At 41.9% G+C, this 18,396-nt stretch overlaps 1 protein-coding gene and 1 long non-coding RNA gene across 2 annotated transcripts in view; both read left to right on the forward strand.

The window, feature by feature from the left end:
- Positions 1-18,396, forward strand: part of MACO1 (macoilin 1) — a gene marked incomplete at its 3' end in the record, with an annotated part of 61,925 nt that overhangs the window by 33,788 nt on the left and 9,741 nt on the right. Inside the window, 2 exon segments of the mRNA NM_001038646.1 lie at positions 14,456-14,614; positions 16,237-16,419. Coding sequence (NP_001033735.1) covers positions 14,456-14,614; positions 16,237-16,419 — 342 coding nt within the window.
- On the forward strand, positions 1,302-7,731 carry LOC146402612 (uncharacterized). Its single transcript, XR_014807320.1, has 3 exons — positions 1,302-1,459; positions 2,054-5,658; positions 5,955-7,731. It is a non-coding gene; the product is annotated as an uncharacterized LOC146402612 (long non-coding RNA).

Here is an 18,396-nt window from a genome sequence, read left to right on the forward strand (position 1 = left end):
ATGTCTACACACAATGAAAAATATATATCCATTGAAAGGAAAGGGCCATGTTTTTAGATACTGATTTTTAATAATCAGTGGACTAGTATGATTTTTGGTGTGAATAGTAACTATGAAAAAGAGAAAGTAAAGAGAAAATCCAAGAAGCCTTTGTAGGTACGAAGCAAGAATAGTATCCAAAGCTGAGACCTGACTAAGGGGAAGAAACAAAACAGAGCAGTCAATTTCAGAGGTAGAGCCCACTTGCACTCCCAGGGACAGGCACTCCAGGGAGAGGTGGCCCTTTATGGGCCTTTCCAGCCCTCTCCCAAGTCCCTGCAGAGTCCTGAGTAGGGAGTCACAGTAGCTTAAGTGGGAAAGGCTACAAAAGATTCTCTTAAAAGGTGGAAACCCATTCTAAAAGAAGGTAATAGAGGAGTTCCTATCGTGCCTCAATGGTAATGAACCCGACTAGTATCCATGAGGACACGGGTTCGATCCCTGGCCTTGCTCAGTGGGTCAGGGATCCAGCGTTGCCTCAAGCTGTGGTATAGGTTACAGACACGGCTTGGATCTGGCATTGTTGTGGCTGTGGTATAGGCCAGTAGCTACAGCTCTGATTCTACCCTTAACCTGGGAACTTCCATATGGCACGCCTGTGGCCCTAAAAAAAACAAAAATAAAAAAAATAAAAGAGTAATAGAAAGACCCCAAGATTGATTGTTAAAGGGGAGGAAGTAGTAAAACAAATCATATGTTATGAACCCTTTGCAAAATATGGGTAGATATCATTTTTATAACATTTTATAACAGGAGAAATAGTATGCACCAAATGGTAGTTGTAGTCGATTATAGGAGATGTTTACTTTCTATATTGTCTATTCTACATATTTTGAATTTTTACACAGGCTTTTTCTCATAATAGAATGTTACGGAGACCTCTTTTCTCTTGTCTGCTGCAGTCCACAGTGATTGGCACAGAGAAGATGTCCAGTAAATACTCTTTGAATGACTGTTATCTTTGTACAGGGAAAATACTAGGAAGAGGACAGGGGAGGAAAGATGGGCTTTAGTAATTTCAGTCAGTGCAGCTCAAAGGCTTTTGAAGTTGGGAAACCTAAATATTACATTAGACCAGGCCACGGACCTGCCATCCAGTGTCAAACTATATGTTGTTCTTGAGTAAGTTGTTACTGATTTTATTTCTAAAAAATAGACTTGCAATGGCTTGTGTTGCTGCGGAGGCGCAGGTTTGATCCCCGGCCTGGTGCAGTGGGTTAAAGGATCCAGTGTTGCTTTAGCAGCGGAGGTCACAACTGTGGCTTGGATTCAATCCCTGGCCCAGGAACTTCCATATGCCATTGGCGTGGCCATTAAATAAAATAAGCAACAACAAAAAAGACTCTACTCCAAGCCCCTTTCCTTGGTATTTCCCAGGAAGTTTCAAAATTTAGAACTGTCAGAACTTTTTCCCAGGATTGTGCAGGAGGTTCAAGAATTTCTTTTTTTTTGTTTTTGTCTTTTTGCTGTTTCTTGGGCCGCTCCTGCAGCATATGGAGGTTCCCAGGCTAGGGGTCGAATTGGAGGTTCAGCCGCCGGCCTACACCACAGCCACAGCAACGTGGGATCCGAGCTGCATCTGCAACCTACACCACAGCTCACAGCAAGGCCGGATCCTTAACCCACTGAGCAAGGCCAGGGATCGAACCGCAACCTTGTGGTTTCTGGTGGGATTCATTAACCACTGAGCCACAACGGAAACTCCCAGTTCAAGATTTTCTGAAGGTTACAAGAGCAAGGGGAGAAAACTCCAAGGGATTGCTGTCAAAAAAGCCATTTAGGAGTTCCCGTCGTGGCGCAGTGGTTAACGAATCCGACTAGGAACCATGAGGTTGCGGGTTCGGTCCCTGCCCCTGCTCAGTGGGTTAACGATCCGGCGTTGCCGTGAGCTGTGGTGTAGGTTGCAGACGTGGCTCGGATCCCGAGTTGCTGTGGCTCTGGCGTAGGCTGGTGGCTACAGCTCCGATTGGACCCCTAGCCTGGGAACCTCCATATGCTGCGGGAGCGGCCCAAGAAATAGCAACAACAACAACAACAACAAAAAGACAAAAAGACCAAAAAAAAAAAAAAAAAAAAACCATTTGCTCTGGCAGTGGGTTGGTTGTGTTTCAGGGCCAAGGAATCTCGGCACAAGCCACATGCCAGCCAAGAACTTGGAGGAAATCTCAGTTTGCCATGTCTTAGTCATCTTTGCTGGTGGGTCTTGCCTTCTCTCTCCCCCTTAGTCCTGGCTGTTCTCTTCATATTTGCGGTAACCGGAGAGAGAGCTCAGATCCCATGATTCTGTTCCAACTTCCCTCTAAGGAAGTACCCCTGGTTAGAAAATGTGTTGACTGTTTATATATCATCTCTGGTGCTAGAGAGAAAATGGTGTATTTGTTTTCTTTTGTATTTGAATACATTTTGCTGTGTGTCAGGAATAGTTTGAGGACGAAAATTTGACCTGCGAGACAGTGATCAGGGCTTTGGGGCTTTATCCTTGTTGCTTTCCCTGTGTGCACTCCCTGTCACCTGTGCTGACCACCTGTATTGCACAGTGACTTGCCTGACACTTTCTCCAGTGAGTGACAGCTGCCACAGTAAGCCCTTCTGCTTCTACAGGTGCATTTGATAATTTACTTGTAACAGTGTCATTTATAGCTGAGGTAAAATATAGCTGGATACTTAAAGGTTTAACTTGATTAGATTAAATATGTTGGATATAACTGCTACAGAATTATTTGGAAATAATTATTAAGTGGAAAAAGTAAGTAGTGGAGCCATATTTCTATTTAGTAAGTTTAGTGTCTCTGTAGAAACATGTTTTTGATTTATATTACCCCAGCATTGTTTCTGAGCAGATACACATTGTCAGACCTGATTTATTTTAATTTTCTGCCATGCTCATAATATTTAAGGTGCCTTTAGGTTTTACTGGGTTAGCTTTGTTTATTATATTAATTCATAATATAGTTTGAATTTACTTTAACCGTTACAGGGATTTAAAACTATACTATTCTGAGATATAAATGTGGTAATAGAAGCACAATAATTTTATACTCAGCAGGGCTATTTTATGGCTTGAAAACTGTACAGCACTTTAGAAGCTAGGCATTAATGAATTTAAGCCAGCAGTTTACTTAATGTCTTTATATCCAGATGATCGAAGAAGATAATTATTTATGTTGTATAGATAAATTATAAAATAACACATAAGTTATTTGGTGGAGGGAGTCCACATTAGAAGCATTTTTATATTGAATACTGAGAGTTTATTCTAACAACAGGGATTTCTGATTAGACAATTAGAAAGTTTCCTCCCTAGAATTCATAAGGAACTACTAGAAACCTTTGTGTTAAATTCTGAGTCAGTACCCCTACTGGCATATAATGAACTGACATTTCCAGGTAAGGGGATTAAGGGTGGATTCCCTAAAGGGAAGGTACTCCAAGGAAAAGGAACTGTGTTCTTTAAATGTTACTCATGGTATCATTTAGAAACTGGCTATTTGAATACTCTGACAGCCAGTGTGGGTATACTTAGGTCTGTGTAGACCTCTTGGGGATCTCTTAGACCTTTTTTTTTTTTTTTTACTAGCTGGGACTCTCAGAATTAAAACAAGTTTTGGTTTCTTTTTTATGGGAAGAATGACAACTCTCCTGTCTTATGAGTTACATGTCACCTTTCTCGGTAAAGTGTTAGGATAGATTTGAAACAGAAACACTGTAATGAACTAGAAAGGACCATTGTCCTTACTCTCCCCCTGGCCTCTGGTGAGGGTGTTGCAGACTCAGACACCTAAGGAGCAAAACAGAGCACAGGCATGAGTGGAGAGGCCAGGGTGGGCATCATCTGTATTCAAGACTGCACCTGGCACCTGGAGTCTGGAAGCACATACCCTTCTAAACAGGACAGCCAGTTGTTGCTGGGGTAGGGGTTTGCAGGCCCAGTGTTGCTAAATCTTCAGATATTTAGAAAGATTTCAAAAATATATGTCTTTATGTGAGGTCTCATAGTTAAACAACACATTTTTACATCATGTGGGGGATGGTCAAAATATGTTTATAGACCAGATTTGTAATCTCTTTAACTGCCCCTTCCTGTTAGTCCTGTATTTGGTTCCATTCTCTACCGGCCCCACCAATCACAACTGGACTCTTGTAGGAAGGGCTTTAGTTAGGTGCTGTCTGGTAAATCCCATGAACTAACCTGCCATGTACTAATGGGACCGTTTTGCCTTCTCCTCTCCTTCAGTTCCTTGTGCTCCTGGAAAACATGCACCTATTGACAGCGCCACTCTAGAGCCAAAGATGGTCCCTTTTTTTGTTGTGTCCTCACACCTGACCATGAGGCTTTCAGACCACTTAAAAGGAGAGGGGACAGCCTTGAAATAATAAGGGTGGTTTGAGAGTTCCTTGGTGCACAGTGGGTTAAGGATCTGGTGTCATCACTGTAGTGGCTCGAGTTGCTGCTGTGATGTGAGTTTGATCCCTGGCCTGGCCTGGGAACTTCTGCATGCCACAGGCGCAGCTAAAAAAAAAAAAGAGAGAGAGAGAAGGGTGGTTTGGGTCCCTGGTGTTTACTCAAACCATGTGTTGCAGAAACCTCCTGTGCCAGAGGCTTGTGAGGTCTTCCACACCAACATACTTTTCTGCTGTGTTGTTGGAGCGTAACATATACCCAAACTGGGCACATGGACACTGGTTACTAACAGACTTCACCGACCAGCTGACTTAGAATCTGGACCCCCCAGCACCATTCTCTGTAAATGTGTGTGTCCCACCAAGGATGATGTCAGAGAGATGCCTGCTTTCCTCTCTCCAAAAGGAGCCAAGGATAGGAGGATAAACTACAGCTCCAGAATCTAGATTGAGACAAACTACTGCTTTGATAAGATCTGATGAATGGGAAGTAGTTGATGTAGATTTAGGAACTGAGACGTTTTCTACTTCAGAAAGTTAAGTTCCCCTTTTCTGGAGTGACCTAAAAAGTTTATAAAGTGAAAGAGTTGGGTTTTCCCTAAGGCTTTCAGATTGTTCTGAAACCAGCCTGTGAGTGACATGGGTAAATCTAAGAGTAACCATGAGTGTTGAAAAGCCATGGAAAGCAAATTGACAGCTTCCTCTTTTAAAACAACTTTTCTCCCAATCATAAAATGATAATTAAACTGTTTAAAATAAGTTATGGATGTTGATTACTTCCAACTTTGAAAATAAAGGATAGCCACCATCTTACTCTATCTCTCAGTCTTTTTTTCTTACATACATAATCTTTTCACTTTTGTGAAGCTCGTGCTATGATAATGATTTATAGTTGTCTTTTTCTCTGACTTTATCTTGAGCATTTTCCCAAGTCATTGAATATTCTTCATCAATGATTTTTCATTGGTTCATGTCATACACATGGATGTGCAATTTATTTAGCCCATCTTCTATTGAATATTTAAGTATTTCTGGGTTTTTTTCTTATTGTAAATAATGCTGCAACAAACACACTTTTACTCAAGTCTTTGTATGCATTTCCAGTGTATATTTCCAGTCTGGGAGTGGGATGCTATATCAACAGTTATGAACATTTTAAAGACTTTGATATAAACTCTCAGGTCTGACCATCCTTTAAGGACCTTATTAAAAATGCTAGTTCGGAGTTCCCGTCGTGGCGCAGTGGTTAACGAATCCGACTAGGAACCATGAGGTTGCGGGTTCGGTCCCTGCCCTTGCTCAGTGGGTTAACGATCCGGCGTTGCCGTGAGCTGTGGTGTAGGTTGCAGACGCGGCTCGGATCCAGCGTTGCTGTGGCTCTGGCGTAGGCTGGTGGCTACAGCTCCGATTCAACCCCTAGCCTGGGAACCTCCATATGCCGCAGGAGCGGCCCAAGAAATAGCAACAACAAAAAAAAAGACAAAAGACAAAAAAAAAAAAAAAAAAAATGCTAGTTCGTGGCACCCATAGCTTTATTCTTGAAGGGCTTAAAGGGCTTTAAGAAGTCAGTTTCCCTTTTCCCTGAATGACCAGTTGTGTGAAATCCTCTAGATTTCCTTTTCTGTCTCTCTGTGTTCCCTAATGAAAATGACTGTGTTTGACAGATTAGGAACATAAGGTACTTTGTAATATAGTTTTGTCTAGCAATCAGGTCATCAGGCCGTTGCTAATTTTTGATTACTTGTGCCTGGTAAGTAAACAATTGTAGTAACCACAGTGAGACCTGAGGCAGCTTCATTTCGCCTTTTCCAAAGTCGTGGATTATAGGATACTCTGAAAGCTTCACCAAGTCAGTGTGGGCCTCACTTAAGATGAGAGACATTCATGTTCTTTTTTAAAATTTTTGATATTTTATTTAAAAACATTCAAATGTTGTAATTTCAGGAGTTCCTATTGTGACTCAGTGGTAACAAACTCGACTAGTATCCATGAGGATGTGGGTTTGATTCCTTGCCTTGCTCAGTAGGTTAAGGATCCAGTGTTGCTGTGAGCTGTGGTGTAGGTCGCAGACGTAGTTCAGATCCCACATTGCTGTGACTGTGGCCTAGGCTGGCAGCTGCAGCTCCAGTTCCACCCCTAGCAAGGAAACTTCCCCATGCCACAGGTGCAGCTCTAAAAAGCAAAAAGAAAAATATTGTAACTTCAGCATGTAACCAATGAAAAGATTATTGATGAGATTTTACATTCTTTTTCTCATACTTTACTTTTCTCCAAATTATTGTTTACTCTCTCCATGGGGTTAGAGAAATTCCTTAATTTTCGATCTTGCTATATAGTGACTTTCCTCCAGGTCCAGCAACTCTAAGCTTTGCTGACCACATCATTGTCACTTCCACCTCACACCAGATGCAGGAGAGGACCCCACCTCAGATTCCTCCCTCCTCTCCCCACTTACCTCCACTCTCGAAGGCTCTTCCAACCTGATAGTTCCATGACTCTCCAGGGATGAATGGGAGCAGGTCTGAAGGTATACAAACTCAGATTCCCACATTCCTCTACAAGAAGTCCTTCCTGAAGTCTGCCCACTCCTGTCCCTGCTGTAGCCTCAGTGTTTGCCCAGTAGAGCCCCAGGTCTGTGAAGAGAGTGATCCTAAAACACTCTTCCTGCCAACAATGCAGGGCTCACACCTTTACCTCCTTTGGGACTTAGCTCAAAGAGACATTCATGTTTTTATGTGAATGACCCATGCTGCCCATCTCATGAGTGTGAATGACCTGGAAAGGGGGGGAAGGGAAGGGGTTGATGTTTCTTCAGGGGACAGAGGTTTGATATATGAGCTCAGCTTTCTGCATAGACAGCTGTGTGATCCCTAAACAAGCCTTGTCTTGTTGATTAGTGTACACCAGGGGATCTCCTAATGGAATTAGGTACTTACCAAGATGAAGCAGTTGCTCTTCATTCATTCTTTTCATGTGCACCTGCTTTCTTGATAAGCAAACACCCATTTACCCCTGTCTCCTTCAGCCACTGTTTAAACTAAAAATCTGGCTGGAGATAGATTGTTCCCAGAGCCTCATGTATCATAACACTGACCTTGTTCTATTCTAAGCACGGAGGAGATGGACACAGAGTGAGGGTTAGAGACATGGTCCTGGAAGGATTGGAAGAAACTTTAGAAATATACTTCCAGTTTCTAACTTTAGAGCACTCTCAGTCCCTGGCTTCAAAGAACTTGTAGGCTTTTTAGAAATAAGACACATACACAGGAAAAGATTAAAAACCAAAACAAATTAAAACACAGCACAAAGCAATGATACAGTGCCAAAGGAGAAACACCAATGGTGAGGGCTTTCAGATTTCAGAACAGGGGACTTTGGGCTCTTAGCTATCAGCACCTCATGCTGGAGAGTTTGTTTAGTTTGTTTTTTGTTTTTGTTTTTTGACTGGGGGGCTGTATGAGTGAGATTTGAAAATTGGAAGCCATTCCTCTGGGAGATATGGTATGATTAAAGGCAGAAGACATCTGGAAGGAAAGAGTAGATTGTTTTGGCTGGTATGATGTGTTTGTGAGAAAAACTCATCTTTCAGTCACTTGGCTGTATATTTGGAGATGGCCTTCTGAAGCCTCTTTTCTTACCAAGCAGGTGGCATTGTGAGTCCTGTGTTGCCTTGCAGGGCCTGCAGCATCTTTCTCACAGCTTTTTAGAGTTCAGAGATAACCAGCTGAGCCAAGGCTCCTTATCTTCCTGGTGGCCTCAAGGGGTCATGCTGGCAACCCACAGAAATACATGTAGGTCGTTTTCTAGAGTGGGTAGGGAGTGTGATTCACAGAGTTTGGCAGGGACGGAACCTAGTCATCCCTAGGGGAAGTCCTGGCTGAGAAAAGGCCTCCCTCTTTTTTGCAGGACTTGCTTCCTGGGGAAATTTACTGCCCCAAAGCCTTAAAGTTCTGTGTTCTCAGGCCTCATAAAGCCTCAGGCTTTATGAAAATATGGAGGTCCTGGCTGTACACATTGGAGACTTTTAAACTTTCAGTGAAGTCATAGTACTGTGGCTGTAATTCAAGTAATTCACAAAGATAAGGATTACAAACATTTAGACCTAAGTATCTCCCTACCTTTTCAGATACTTGAAAACAATACCTCTTTCAACTAAAAGCTGACACTTGAATACTACACTTTGCTTTACTACCAGGTGTGCTTCAAGATACCCAAAGATATTTTTCCTGCTTAGCCTGCCTGAAAGACTCATCTTTGAGCTTCATTCTTTTGGTCAGCTAGGAATTACCCCATTATTAAAATGCAGATCTTTTCCCTTAAAATTAAATAATTATTAACCATTTACATTATAGCTTAACCTTAATCAAGTAGGGTGAGGGAGAAGATGAGACTGAGTTGAGGTTTGGAGTGTGTGAGAGGGTTCCTCAACTTGGCAGTTTTGCTCTGAAGTCAGCCAGGCAGGTAGGTGAATGCTGCCTGAGGAAAGGCTGCTCCAGGGACCTCACTTGCTTGCTTGTGAGTTAGGGAGTCCACTGGGGTTCAGAGGTGGCTTTGCAAGGTTAGAAGTTTAAATTTATCTGTGAAGTGGCTCAGCAAGGTGCCTAGACCTAATAGGTAACATCTGGAGTTGATTAGAACCCTGGTTTATCTGATGAGACACAAACGTGGATGTGTGTGTGTGTGTGTGTGTGTGTGTGTGTGTGTGTGTGTGTGTGTGTTTGTCTTTTTAGGGCCATACCCGCAGCACATGAAGGTTCCCAGGCTAGGCACTGAATTGGAGCAGTAGCTGCCAGCCTACACCACAGCCACAGCAACGCCAGATCTGAGCCGAATCTGCAACCTACACCACAGCTCATGGCAACACTGGATCCTTAACCCATTGAGTGAGGCCAGGGATTGAACCTGCAACCTCATGGTTCCTAGTCGGATTTGTTTCCGCTGAGCCATGACAGGAACTCAGCAAATGTATATTTTTGAGGGACACATAGACCCCAGTCTTGCTGTGGGCCCGTCAGTATCCCAAGTGGCAGCACTATTGAGCAGCCTTGATAAGGGTGAAGACCAGTACCGCAGGAGTTAGGCAAGAGGGAATGCATTTATATCCTGCCTAAGCCTTACCAAACTTTGGCTGAGATCTTTCTGACCCATTGTTTCTCTTTTGTGGATGAGTTTGTGGCTCTGCCGGAGGAAAGTGCTCCTTTATCATCTAATCTTTCTTTCTTTATTGTCTTTTTAGGGCCATGCCTGTGGCATATGGAAGTTCCCAGGCTAGGGGTCGAATTGGAGCTATAGCTGTCGGCCTACGCCACAGCCATAGCAACATGGGATCTGAGCCAAGTCTGAGACCTACACCACAGCTCACCACAACGCCCAATCCTTAACCCGCTGAGTGAGGCCGGGGATTGAACTCTCATCCTCCTGGGTAGTAGTCGGGTTCGTTACCACTGAGCTACAACAGGAACTCCCCCCAATCTTTTACTATGTAAGGAGGAGAGTAGGATTTAGCCTTGATAAACAGATTTGTGTTTGTGGATGAATTTTTTTCCTCCTTTCTTTTGATTCTTATTTATTGAAATTAGTTTTAAGGGTTATGAACATTATTTCTGCCTCACTTTTTTCCTGACCACTTGCCTCTAATTTAGGTTGCAGCTATTGACATTTTAATAAAATCCCATGAATAGATTTGAAGATTTTGTATTAACCTCTTAACACCATTTAATCAGTACTTCTTGGTGTTTCACACCAATAAATTATATATCTGCATTTTACCTAGTGAGTATTGACCTTCAGCATCAAAGGGTTAAGTATACCATTAAGACAAGTAGTAGTTATCTGTTTGATAAATGCCCTTGGCACTTGACTGGCTCCATTCAGTTAAATTTATTAATCCACATAATTCTTTAAAAACTCATGCATACGTCTTTTTATCAAGCGTATGCAGAAATTGAGATATATCTTAGAAAATAGGACTTCACAGTACGTCTGTACAAGGAGTATGCAGCAATTGCGAAAAGTTTCTAATGGTTTGTAAAGGTGCTTAAGATATGTAGACTACACATGTGGTTCTCTCAGCAATAGTAAAAATATTTACATGTTAAGAAAAGATGACAAACAGAAATGGAGTAAACCAGATACAAATAGTGGTTCTGTCTGGATGAAAGGATTTGAGTTATTTACATTTTAATTCTTTACACTCTTCTGTTGTATGCAGTTTTTTACTTTTACTGGGTATCACTTTTGCAATAAAAACATAAACCCAATAAAGGATTATAGATCATTTTACCACCTACCTCAGTAAAGATTTAAAATATAGTGAACGTTCAGCATTAAATTAATGCTTTCTGTAAAGAGACAATGAAAAATTTCCCCTCATAAATTTTAAAAATATTTGGGTTTACCATTCACATTGTTACCCTATGTGTCGTTACGCAGTTTCCCGTGAATCAGTGTTTCTCGTGTGTGTGTGTGTGTGTGTGTGTGTGTGTTCATGTATATTTATTGTTGAATTGCATAACAGTCTGACGGTTGTTCACCTAATTGTATTATATTTCTTTACTCTTCTAATCTAATGTTATTTATTTTTTTTACTTTTACTTTTTTTTTTTTTTTTTTTTTTGTCTTTTTGCTATTTCTTTGGGCCACTCTCGTGGTGTATGGAGATTCCCAGGCTAGGGGTCTAATCGGAGCAACGCGGGATCCGAGCCGCATCTGCGACCTACACCACAGCTCACAGCAACGCCGGATCGTTAACCCACTGAGCAGGGGCAGGGATCGAACCCGAAACCTCATGGTTCCTAGTCGGGTTCGTTAACCTCTGCGCCACAACGGGAACTCCTTTTTTACATTTTAAAAATTATTTTTTAATGACTTTTATTTTTTCCATTATAGTTGGTGTTGGATCAGTGTTTGTTAAATTGGGGAACGCTGGTTAACTGTTAGGGAATTCAGAATTTTACAGAACCAATGGCAGCACTTATAACATCCTGAAGTATTTTAGTTCTCTGCCTTGTGAAATTTTTTAATCTTTGAAAATAAGCTTTTTTTTTTTGAAGTATTACACACATCCGCAGAAGCATACAGATCTTAAATGTACAATCCTACACTTAGGATGGAACATAGCCTTGTAACCATGTCACTTTATTTTGCTTGTGTTGTGCTGCTATATGTCTTAGAAAAAATTTTCATAGTTCTATACACAAAAGATATTGTTCAGTGTCCTGTGGTCTCCAGAAGTTATATTGTAGATATTTTACACATTTTGCTGTCATGACTGCACTCTTCGGTTTTTTACATGTTTCAAGGAACTCTGAAGTTTCATTTAGAATATTGTTATTCTTAGTTCATAGTAGGAAAATTTGGCTTCTATAGATTAAAAATTCCAAAAATCAGTAACTTAAAAATTATTGACATCTAGCTTTTGTAGATTTAACTTTTCTTTCATACCCAACTGCAGCACATACTTTGCCCCAGAGGCTGGTTCTGTGGAACCTGATTCCTGGGCCTCTGCACATGATACAGCTTAGGTTGCTCATCTGAAGGAGCAGATCAGCGGCCAGTGCTAAGTGTGTCAGGCCTAGAAATCCTAGACCAGTTGGGAGGAACCTTAGAGATCGTTTGTGGGGAACATTACAAAGGTTACCTTGTGACATGTACAGGCCTTGCCCAGCGTCACAGAGTTGGCATCAGAGTTGAGTCTAGGATCCTGATCCTAAACCCCATTTCTAAACCATGCTGGGTCCCTATTCTCTTCTTAAAACTCAACCTTTCTACTAAAAATGCAGTCCTTAGACTGCGAAATTGACTTCTCTAGGAAGATAAATTACCTAACACGTCTTCAGTCAGATTTCTAAATGGGGATAATCTGACAGCATTGACCTGTTTTGGCAAACATCCCTTGGGTTACTTTGGGTGACTGAGGGATGGCATGGGGTGGTATAAATGCCAGTCGGTAATCGTTAGAGCAGTTCCGGGAGTACATTCAGCTGGAATAACCCTGGCAATAGGGAAAGCGTGGCGTGATGTCGATTTCCCTGGGGAGCAAGCTGTGTCAAGAGACCCAGCAGCACTTCTGGAACACGGGGTCTCTAGTCTGTGCTCCCAGACACTGGACAGGGGAGTGGCCACTGTGCCTGGGAGATAACCATCAAATTTTGTGGCTTTTGGATTTTGAGATTTTGTTTCAGTTGGCTAAAGGTAGACAGGTAAATAGAGCTGCTCTTTGGTTTTCTAAGGACACACAGATACGTATTTAGTAAGTGTTGATCACTGTAAAGGGCCCTGGGGATATTGTGCTTCATAAAACATCTATAAAGATCCAGTCTGTGGAGTTGGCAGTTCAAAGGAGAAATCACCATTGCCCTCCAGAAGTTTTTCTTCTCTTGGGATGGTGGATTAATGAAAGGCACAAGCGTCTCATCAGAGCTGGCTGACTTTTGCCAACCCACGTATTTGTAGGAAATAGTGTCTTCTGAGTGTCATTTGGCAGTCTTCCTTGGCCTGACCGTCAGTTCCATTCTCTGCAGTCCCATCTGCCAGATTTCTTCTATCCCTTCGCATTCTGTTCCCAGAGTACAAGCCTTCCCCAGAGGCCAGACGGACTACTCTGCCCCCAGATATCTGTGGCTCTCTTGTTTTTGAGCTTTGGGACATGTTTCCCCTTGTGTGGAAAGCGTTCTCCTCCCCTTCTGCTTCTCCATAGCCTGCCCAGCTTTGAGGCCCAACTCAGTTCCTATCTTCTCTCCTCAGAACTCATGTGGCTCTTCTCCCCAGGGAGGGAGATGAGGGAGCCACAGTTTGGCCTGCTGGAGAAGAGAGTGCACTCGAGCTAGGCTGCCTTCATGACCTTGGGCTGGAAACTTTCCTGAATCTAGATTTCTTCATCTCTAAAAATGGGACTGATAATTGCCAGGGTTATTCAATTTAGCCCATAGTTGTACACATTGAGTTCATACCACTAAAGCCTACAGAACAAGGCCTGGAACATAAGTTCTCATTAAATATTAGTTATTCTTTGTAACATGTATTTAACCATGGCCTTCCCGTGTTATTGTTTAACCATTTTAAGTGCCTGTTTATTGGCCCCTAGTGAAATTGTAAAGTTCTCTCATGAAGAAAGGGGCTTGACTTTATACTTTCTGTTGACCCTTTTCAGTCCTACATGTTCGTTTAGTAGTTCCTCAATACATATTGCTTAAAATGAAACTATTCCTGGGAGTTCTCTTGTGGCACAGTGGGTTGAGGATCTGGCATTGTCGTTGCAGTGGCTCTGGTTGCTGCTGTGGCGTGGGTCCGACCCCTGACCTGGGAACTTCTACATGCTGTGGGCACAGCCAAAAAAGAAACTATTACTGTATTAAAGAAAATAGATGGAACAGGAGTAAGCAATTGAAAGGAGAAAATAAGCTTCATTTCACAGATGGAGTTTTCTTATAGTTTGTAGATCATCTAATTTATTCCTTTTTTCATTATTGTTGAGTCTAATGGGCTCTTCTGTCATAATCACCACATGTGTGAACATCATTTAGCAAGGATGCTAGCGATTTTAGCAATTTCTTCCAGACCCATGGTTGGGAGGGAATCTTGGACAGCAGATTCTGATTTATCAGAACATCTTAGAGCAGGTGGGTTTTGCTGGTTGTTATTAACATATCTCTCTTGCTGAGGGACATGGGAAATTCATTAATAGGGAGGATTTTACCCTTCAGCCACTCTCCCCCTACCTGCCCCTGCTCCTTTCTGAGCAGATCAGATATATTCACAAGCACCATCTTCACCTGTCAATGTCCATAAATATTTGGGGGCGAACCAAAAGTTACCATCTGGTGGGAAGAGGTGGGGACCCAGGTGGAAGCCCTCAGTCAAAGGCTAGTTGCAGACAGGAGTTGCGGTGATGTCAGGAGCTACCAGAGGGGTGCTCCGCATCCGCCCAGCAGTCCGGGACTTCAGCCAGGGTCTCCCACAGAGCCCTGTGAGTGCCCTCTCAGTGATGAAGATGCTGCGTTTCTCCTTCTCCTAGGCTGGAACAAGACATTAAAAAATTAAAGGCTGACCTGCAGGCCAGCAGGCAAGTGGAACAGGAGCTCCGCAGTCAGATCAGCTCCCTCTCCAGCACCGAACGAGGGATCCGCTCAGAAATGGGCCAGCTCCGGCAGGAGAATGAGCTGCTGCAGAACAAGTACGTGTACCTCTGGGCCTTTGGCCATGAGCCACGCAGCCTCACGTCGCTCTTGTTTCCTGGGATTGGAGCACAAGATTGTTGATGACAAAGAGACCTAGCAGGGGGGTTTTTAATAAAATGTTTATTTTATTTAGGACCAGATATTCAACATGTTATAAAATCTGTAAAATCTTATTTCATTGTAACAAAACAGTTTGTTAATATTACTATTTTGTCTTCTCTCATTTAATGACTTTTCTTAGTTTAAAATAGCTATTGAACTTTTTTTGTAATGAGTAAAATTGACAAGAAGTATTTCTGCCTCAATTTGAAACTCTTGCTTTTTTGCGTGAAAGTTTCTAGAGGATTAAACTCTATTTACTTTGTTTTCTGGAACTAAAAAATGACACTGAACTTTGACTTTATTTGAAGAGGCAGACAAAAAACCAGCGCTTCTGTGTGAATTATTTTATGCTCATTCTGGAATTACTTCTTGACTCAGTGTGGGTCTTTTTTTTTTTAATCTTTAAGCATTATGTGTCTGGGGGTAGTGATTACTGTTCTAAGCTCTGAACTTTCTGCACTTGCCCGTGAAAGAGCACTCCTTCAGCATTTTCAAGAACTATGGCTCAAAGCTAGAGCATTATAGGCAAATAACCTTTCCGTTGCTTCGGACCCACGCATGTGTGTGTCGGCTCTAGCATTGTTACATAGAGAACATCTCCCCTTATGCTGATCTATTGAGAGAAACTCACCTTATATATGAAGCTGGGAGTGATAGTAGCAGGAAGGGAATGTGGCTTAAATTTCTATCTGAAATGAAGCATCCTGGGAGTCGACAACTACAGGATCTATTTTGGGATACTCAGAGAAAACATCTCACAGCTGGAAAAGAAAGGCAGCTTTAGGCTGCAGCATATTTTATTCAGGCAAAGAAAGACCTTCCCTCCCACTCTTCAGTTTCACTGGGGCTGGTTCTATCAGTTGTTCCTTGGTCTCAGACTGAAGCTCTTTCAGGGTGCATTGGGCCACTAGAATTAGTTCTACAGTTATCTTTTCCTCTGATAGAAACTTATTTTAGGAGTTCCCATCGTGGTGCAGTGGTTAATGAATCTGATTAGAAACCATGAGGTTGTGGGTTCGATCCCTGGCCTTGCTCAGTGGGTTAAGGATCCGGCGTTGCCGTGAGCTGTGGTGTAGGTTGCAGACACGGCTCGGATCCTGCGTTGCTGTGGCTCTGGCGCAACCCATTAGACCCCTAGCCTGGGAATCTACATATGCCACGGGAGCCGCCCTAGAAAAGGCAAAAAGACAAAAAAACAAAAAAACAAAAAAAAAAAAAAAAGAAAAGAAACTTATTTTATCTATTTTCTGGATTACCTTCTATAGATCACTCATGTTAGTAGAGAAGAGGCTTGGTCTGATTCTGTATCATGTAAGGCAGCTTGTTGATGGTATTTAGGAATTGCTAAATAATAATGTATTTTCCCTGGGCACTCTGCGAGCTGACACTTATGATTTACTGTTCATATCTCCACTTTATGTTGACCTTAAAATGATAAAGAGGAGCCATGTTTCTCCAGGGTTCGTAGTGGATGTTTCTAATTGTAAAACTTTGTATGACAACCATTTCCATATAGGTTGCATAATGCTGTGCAAATGAAGCAAAAAGACAAGCAGAATATCAGCCAGTTGGAGAAAAAGCTAAAAGCTGAACAAGAAGCTCGAAGTTTTGTAGAAAAGCAGCTAATGGAGGAGAAAAAAAGGAAGAAGTTAGAAGAAGCTACTGCTGCCCGGGCTGTTGCATTTGCTGCTGCATCTAGGTATGTCCTGTCCCCTAAGTGCTTGATCCAAGTTTGGCTTTCCTTGGACAGAGACAGACATGGGAATTTGATGCCTTGGGCAGGACTGGAAGTACACAATCATGTGTGAATGGATTGCTTTTAAGTACCATTTTATTAGCTGCTTTAAACTCCCATCTGTGCAATCTTGTGTTCTCATGACAAGGTCATCCATCAGTGACCTCCTCTATAAAGTGGGGTAAAGGACTCACCGTGCCTTCCACACCCAGGAGGCAAAGTGCTGCTCGAAAAAGGATTTCTGGTCACTTTCCGTAAGACTTATATTACTGAATGCTTTGAGAGAACTAGTCTGAACTTTTGTTCTCTTTATAGAACTATCATTACTCTCTACTCTTTTTAAGTGTGTGTTTCTTGAGTTTTTAATCTTAAAATGGAAGAAAGGTAAAATTTTGGTTCCCCAGGCACTGTGTACTGACTGCTCATGTCTTTTTTGGATACTAGCAAACTGTCACATAAGCTGGAAAAAATGGGAAAAAAGTTGAGCCTCTTTTTTTTCTTCCCTCCCTTCCTCCCTCCATCTCTCTCATCTAACTTCTACTTTTATCACATTTTCTTTTTTCCTTGTTTTATTGATTAGTGAAGTTCATCTAAATGATGAGGGTCAGCTGTGGATTTATGGATCATTTTAAGTTTCTATCCTAATTTGTATGTTTATGTGATGTAATTCTGCTTTTTGCTTTTTTGTATTTGGCATGTCAATAGCCTTTTTTGGGGTTCTGGCATTTGTATAATAGTTGGTAAACCATCATTTCATCTTTGAGGAAACATCAGCAAGAGAGAGAACTCTCTCTCCTGTGTGATCCTGCTTCCCCCAGCAGATCCTGTACTGCAGATGGCTGAGCTCACTTGGCCCATCGGCATCTATACAGATTCATAAGGCCCTTTAGTAACCTGCCTAGAATGGGTGTATGTGTGAGGGGGAGCTGTTTGTTCATTCATTTAAAGATTCATAAGCATTTCTGGAGTACTTAGACTTGCAGGAGATTTTCCTGAACAGTGATCATACTCTTTTTGAAAAAAAATCCCTGAGGAGGATATGAAAGTTCCTTAACCATATTGTTTAGTGTCTCTTATGCCTGAGAGTCAGTAAATTGGTTTCAGTCTTTACCCTAAATCTCTTTGCTTTTAGTCAGGCTTATTTCCTTTGCTCTTATCCTTGGATGGTCCTAGTTTGTCATTGTTTATGTAGACATTTGTTTATGTAGACAATTGTTTTTATTCTTAAGTAAATCTCAAAGCTTAAGTCTCTCCCTGGACCTTCCTTTTTGGTTCTTTCTCCGATAGACCGTTTCTGAAACCTAAACAGTTAATCTGCTTTGCACTGGCCATTGCCATCATCTTTTTCAGTGTGTCCTTATTATAGCCCTGAGAAGCAACCTAATGCTGCTCCCTTTTTCTGTTTACTGCAGCCTTGTCACAACCTCAGGACTAAAGAAAGGGGACGTTCCTAATGCATAGCCCCTCAAAAGTGAAAGTGTTTTTAGCTCACTGCCCCCTGCTGGAGACAGCAAACATGTGGTTCTGTCTTGCTTAGCTCCTGTGCCTTGTCTCAGGTCATATGGCCGAGTGGGAAGCTTGCTGAATTGGCAAGCCAGAAAAACCCTAGTTCTTCACCCAGTTCTGTGACCTACAAATTAGGTGACCTTGGACTAGTATTATATCTAAGTAGCTTCAGTCTTCTCTGGAAAATGGGATAATAAACCCTACCCCAGTAAAGAAAGTAGTGTGGATAAAGTAGCTGACTTGGTGCCTGGCTCATATTAGATACCCAATTAATAATTATTTTATTTTTTAAAAAAATTTTATTATAGTTGATTTACAGTGTTCTGTCAATTTCTGCTGCACAGCAGAGTGATCCAGCCATATATCCATATACATTCTTTTTTTCACATTAGCCTCCATCATGTTCCATCACAAGTGATCAAATATAGTTCCCTA

This window comes from Sus scrofa, chromosome 6 (genome assembly GCF_054392235.1).
Source record: "Sus scrofa isolate SSC_HxYL_T2T_F1_AM1 chromosome 6, Sscrofa_HxYL_maternal_Yorkshire_Landrace_v2.0, whole genome shotgun sequence".
NCBI classification, from domain to species: Eukaryota; Metazoa; Chordata; class Mammalia; order Artiodactyla; family Suidae; genus Sus; species Sus scrofa.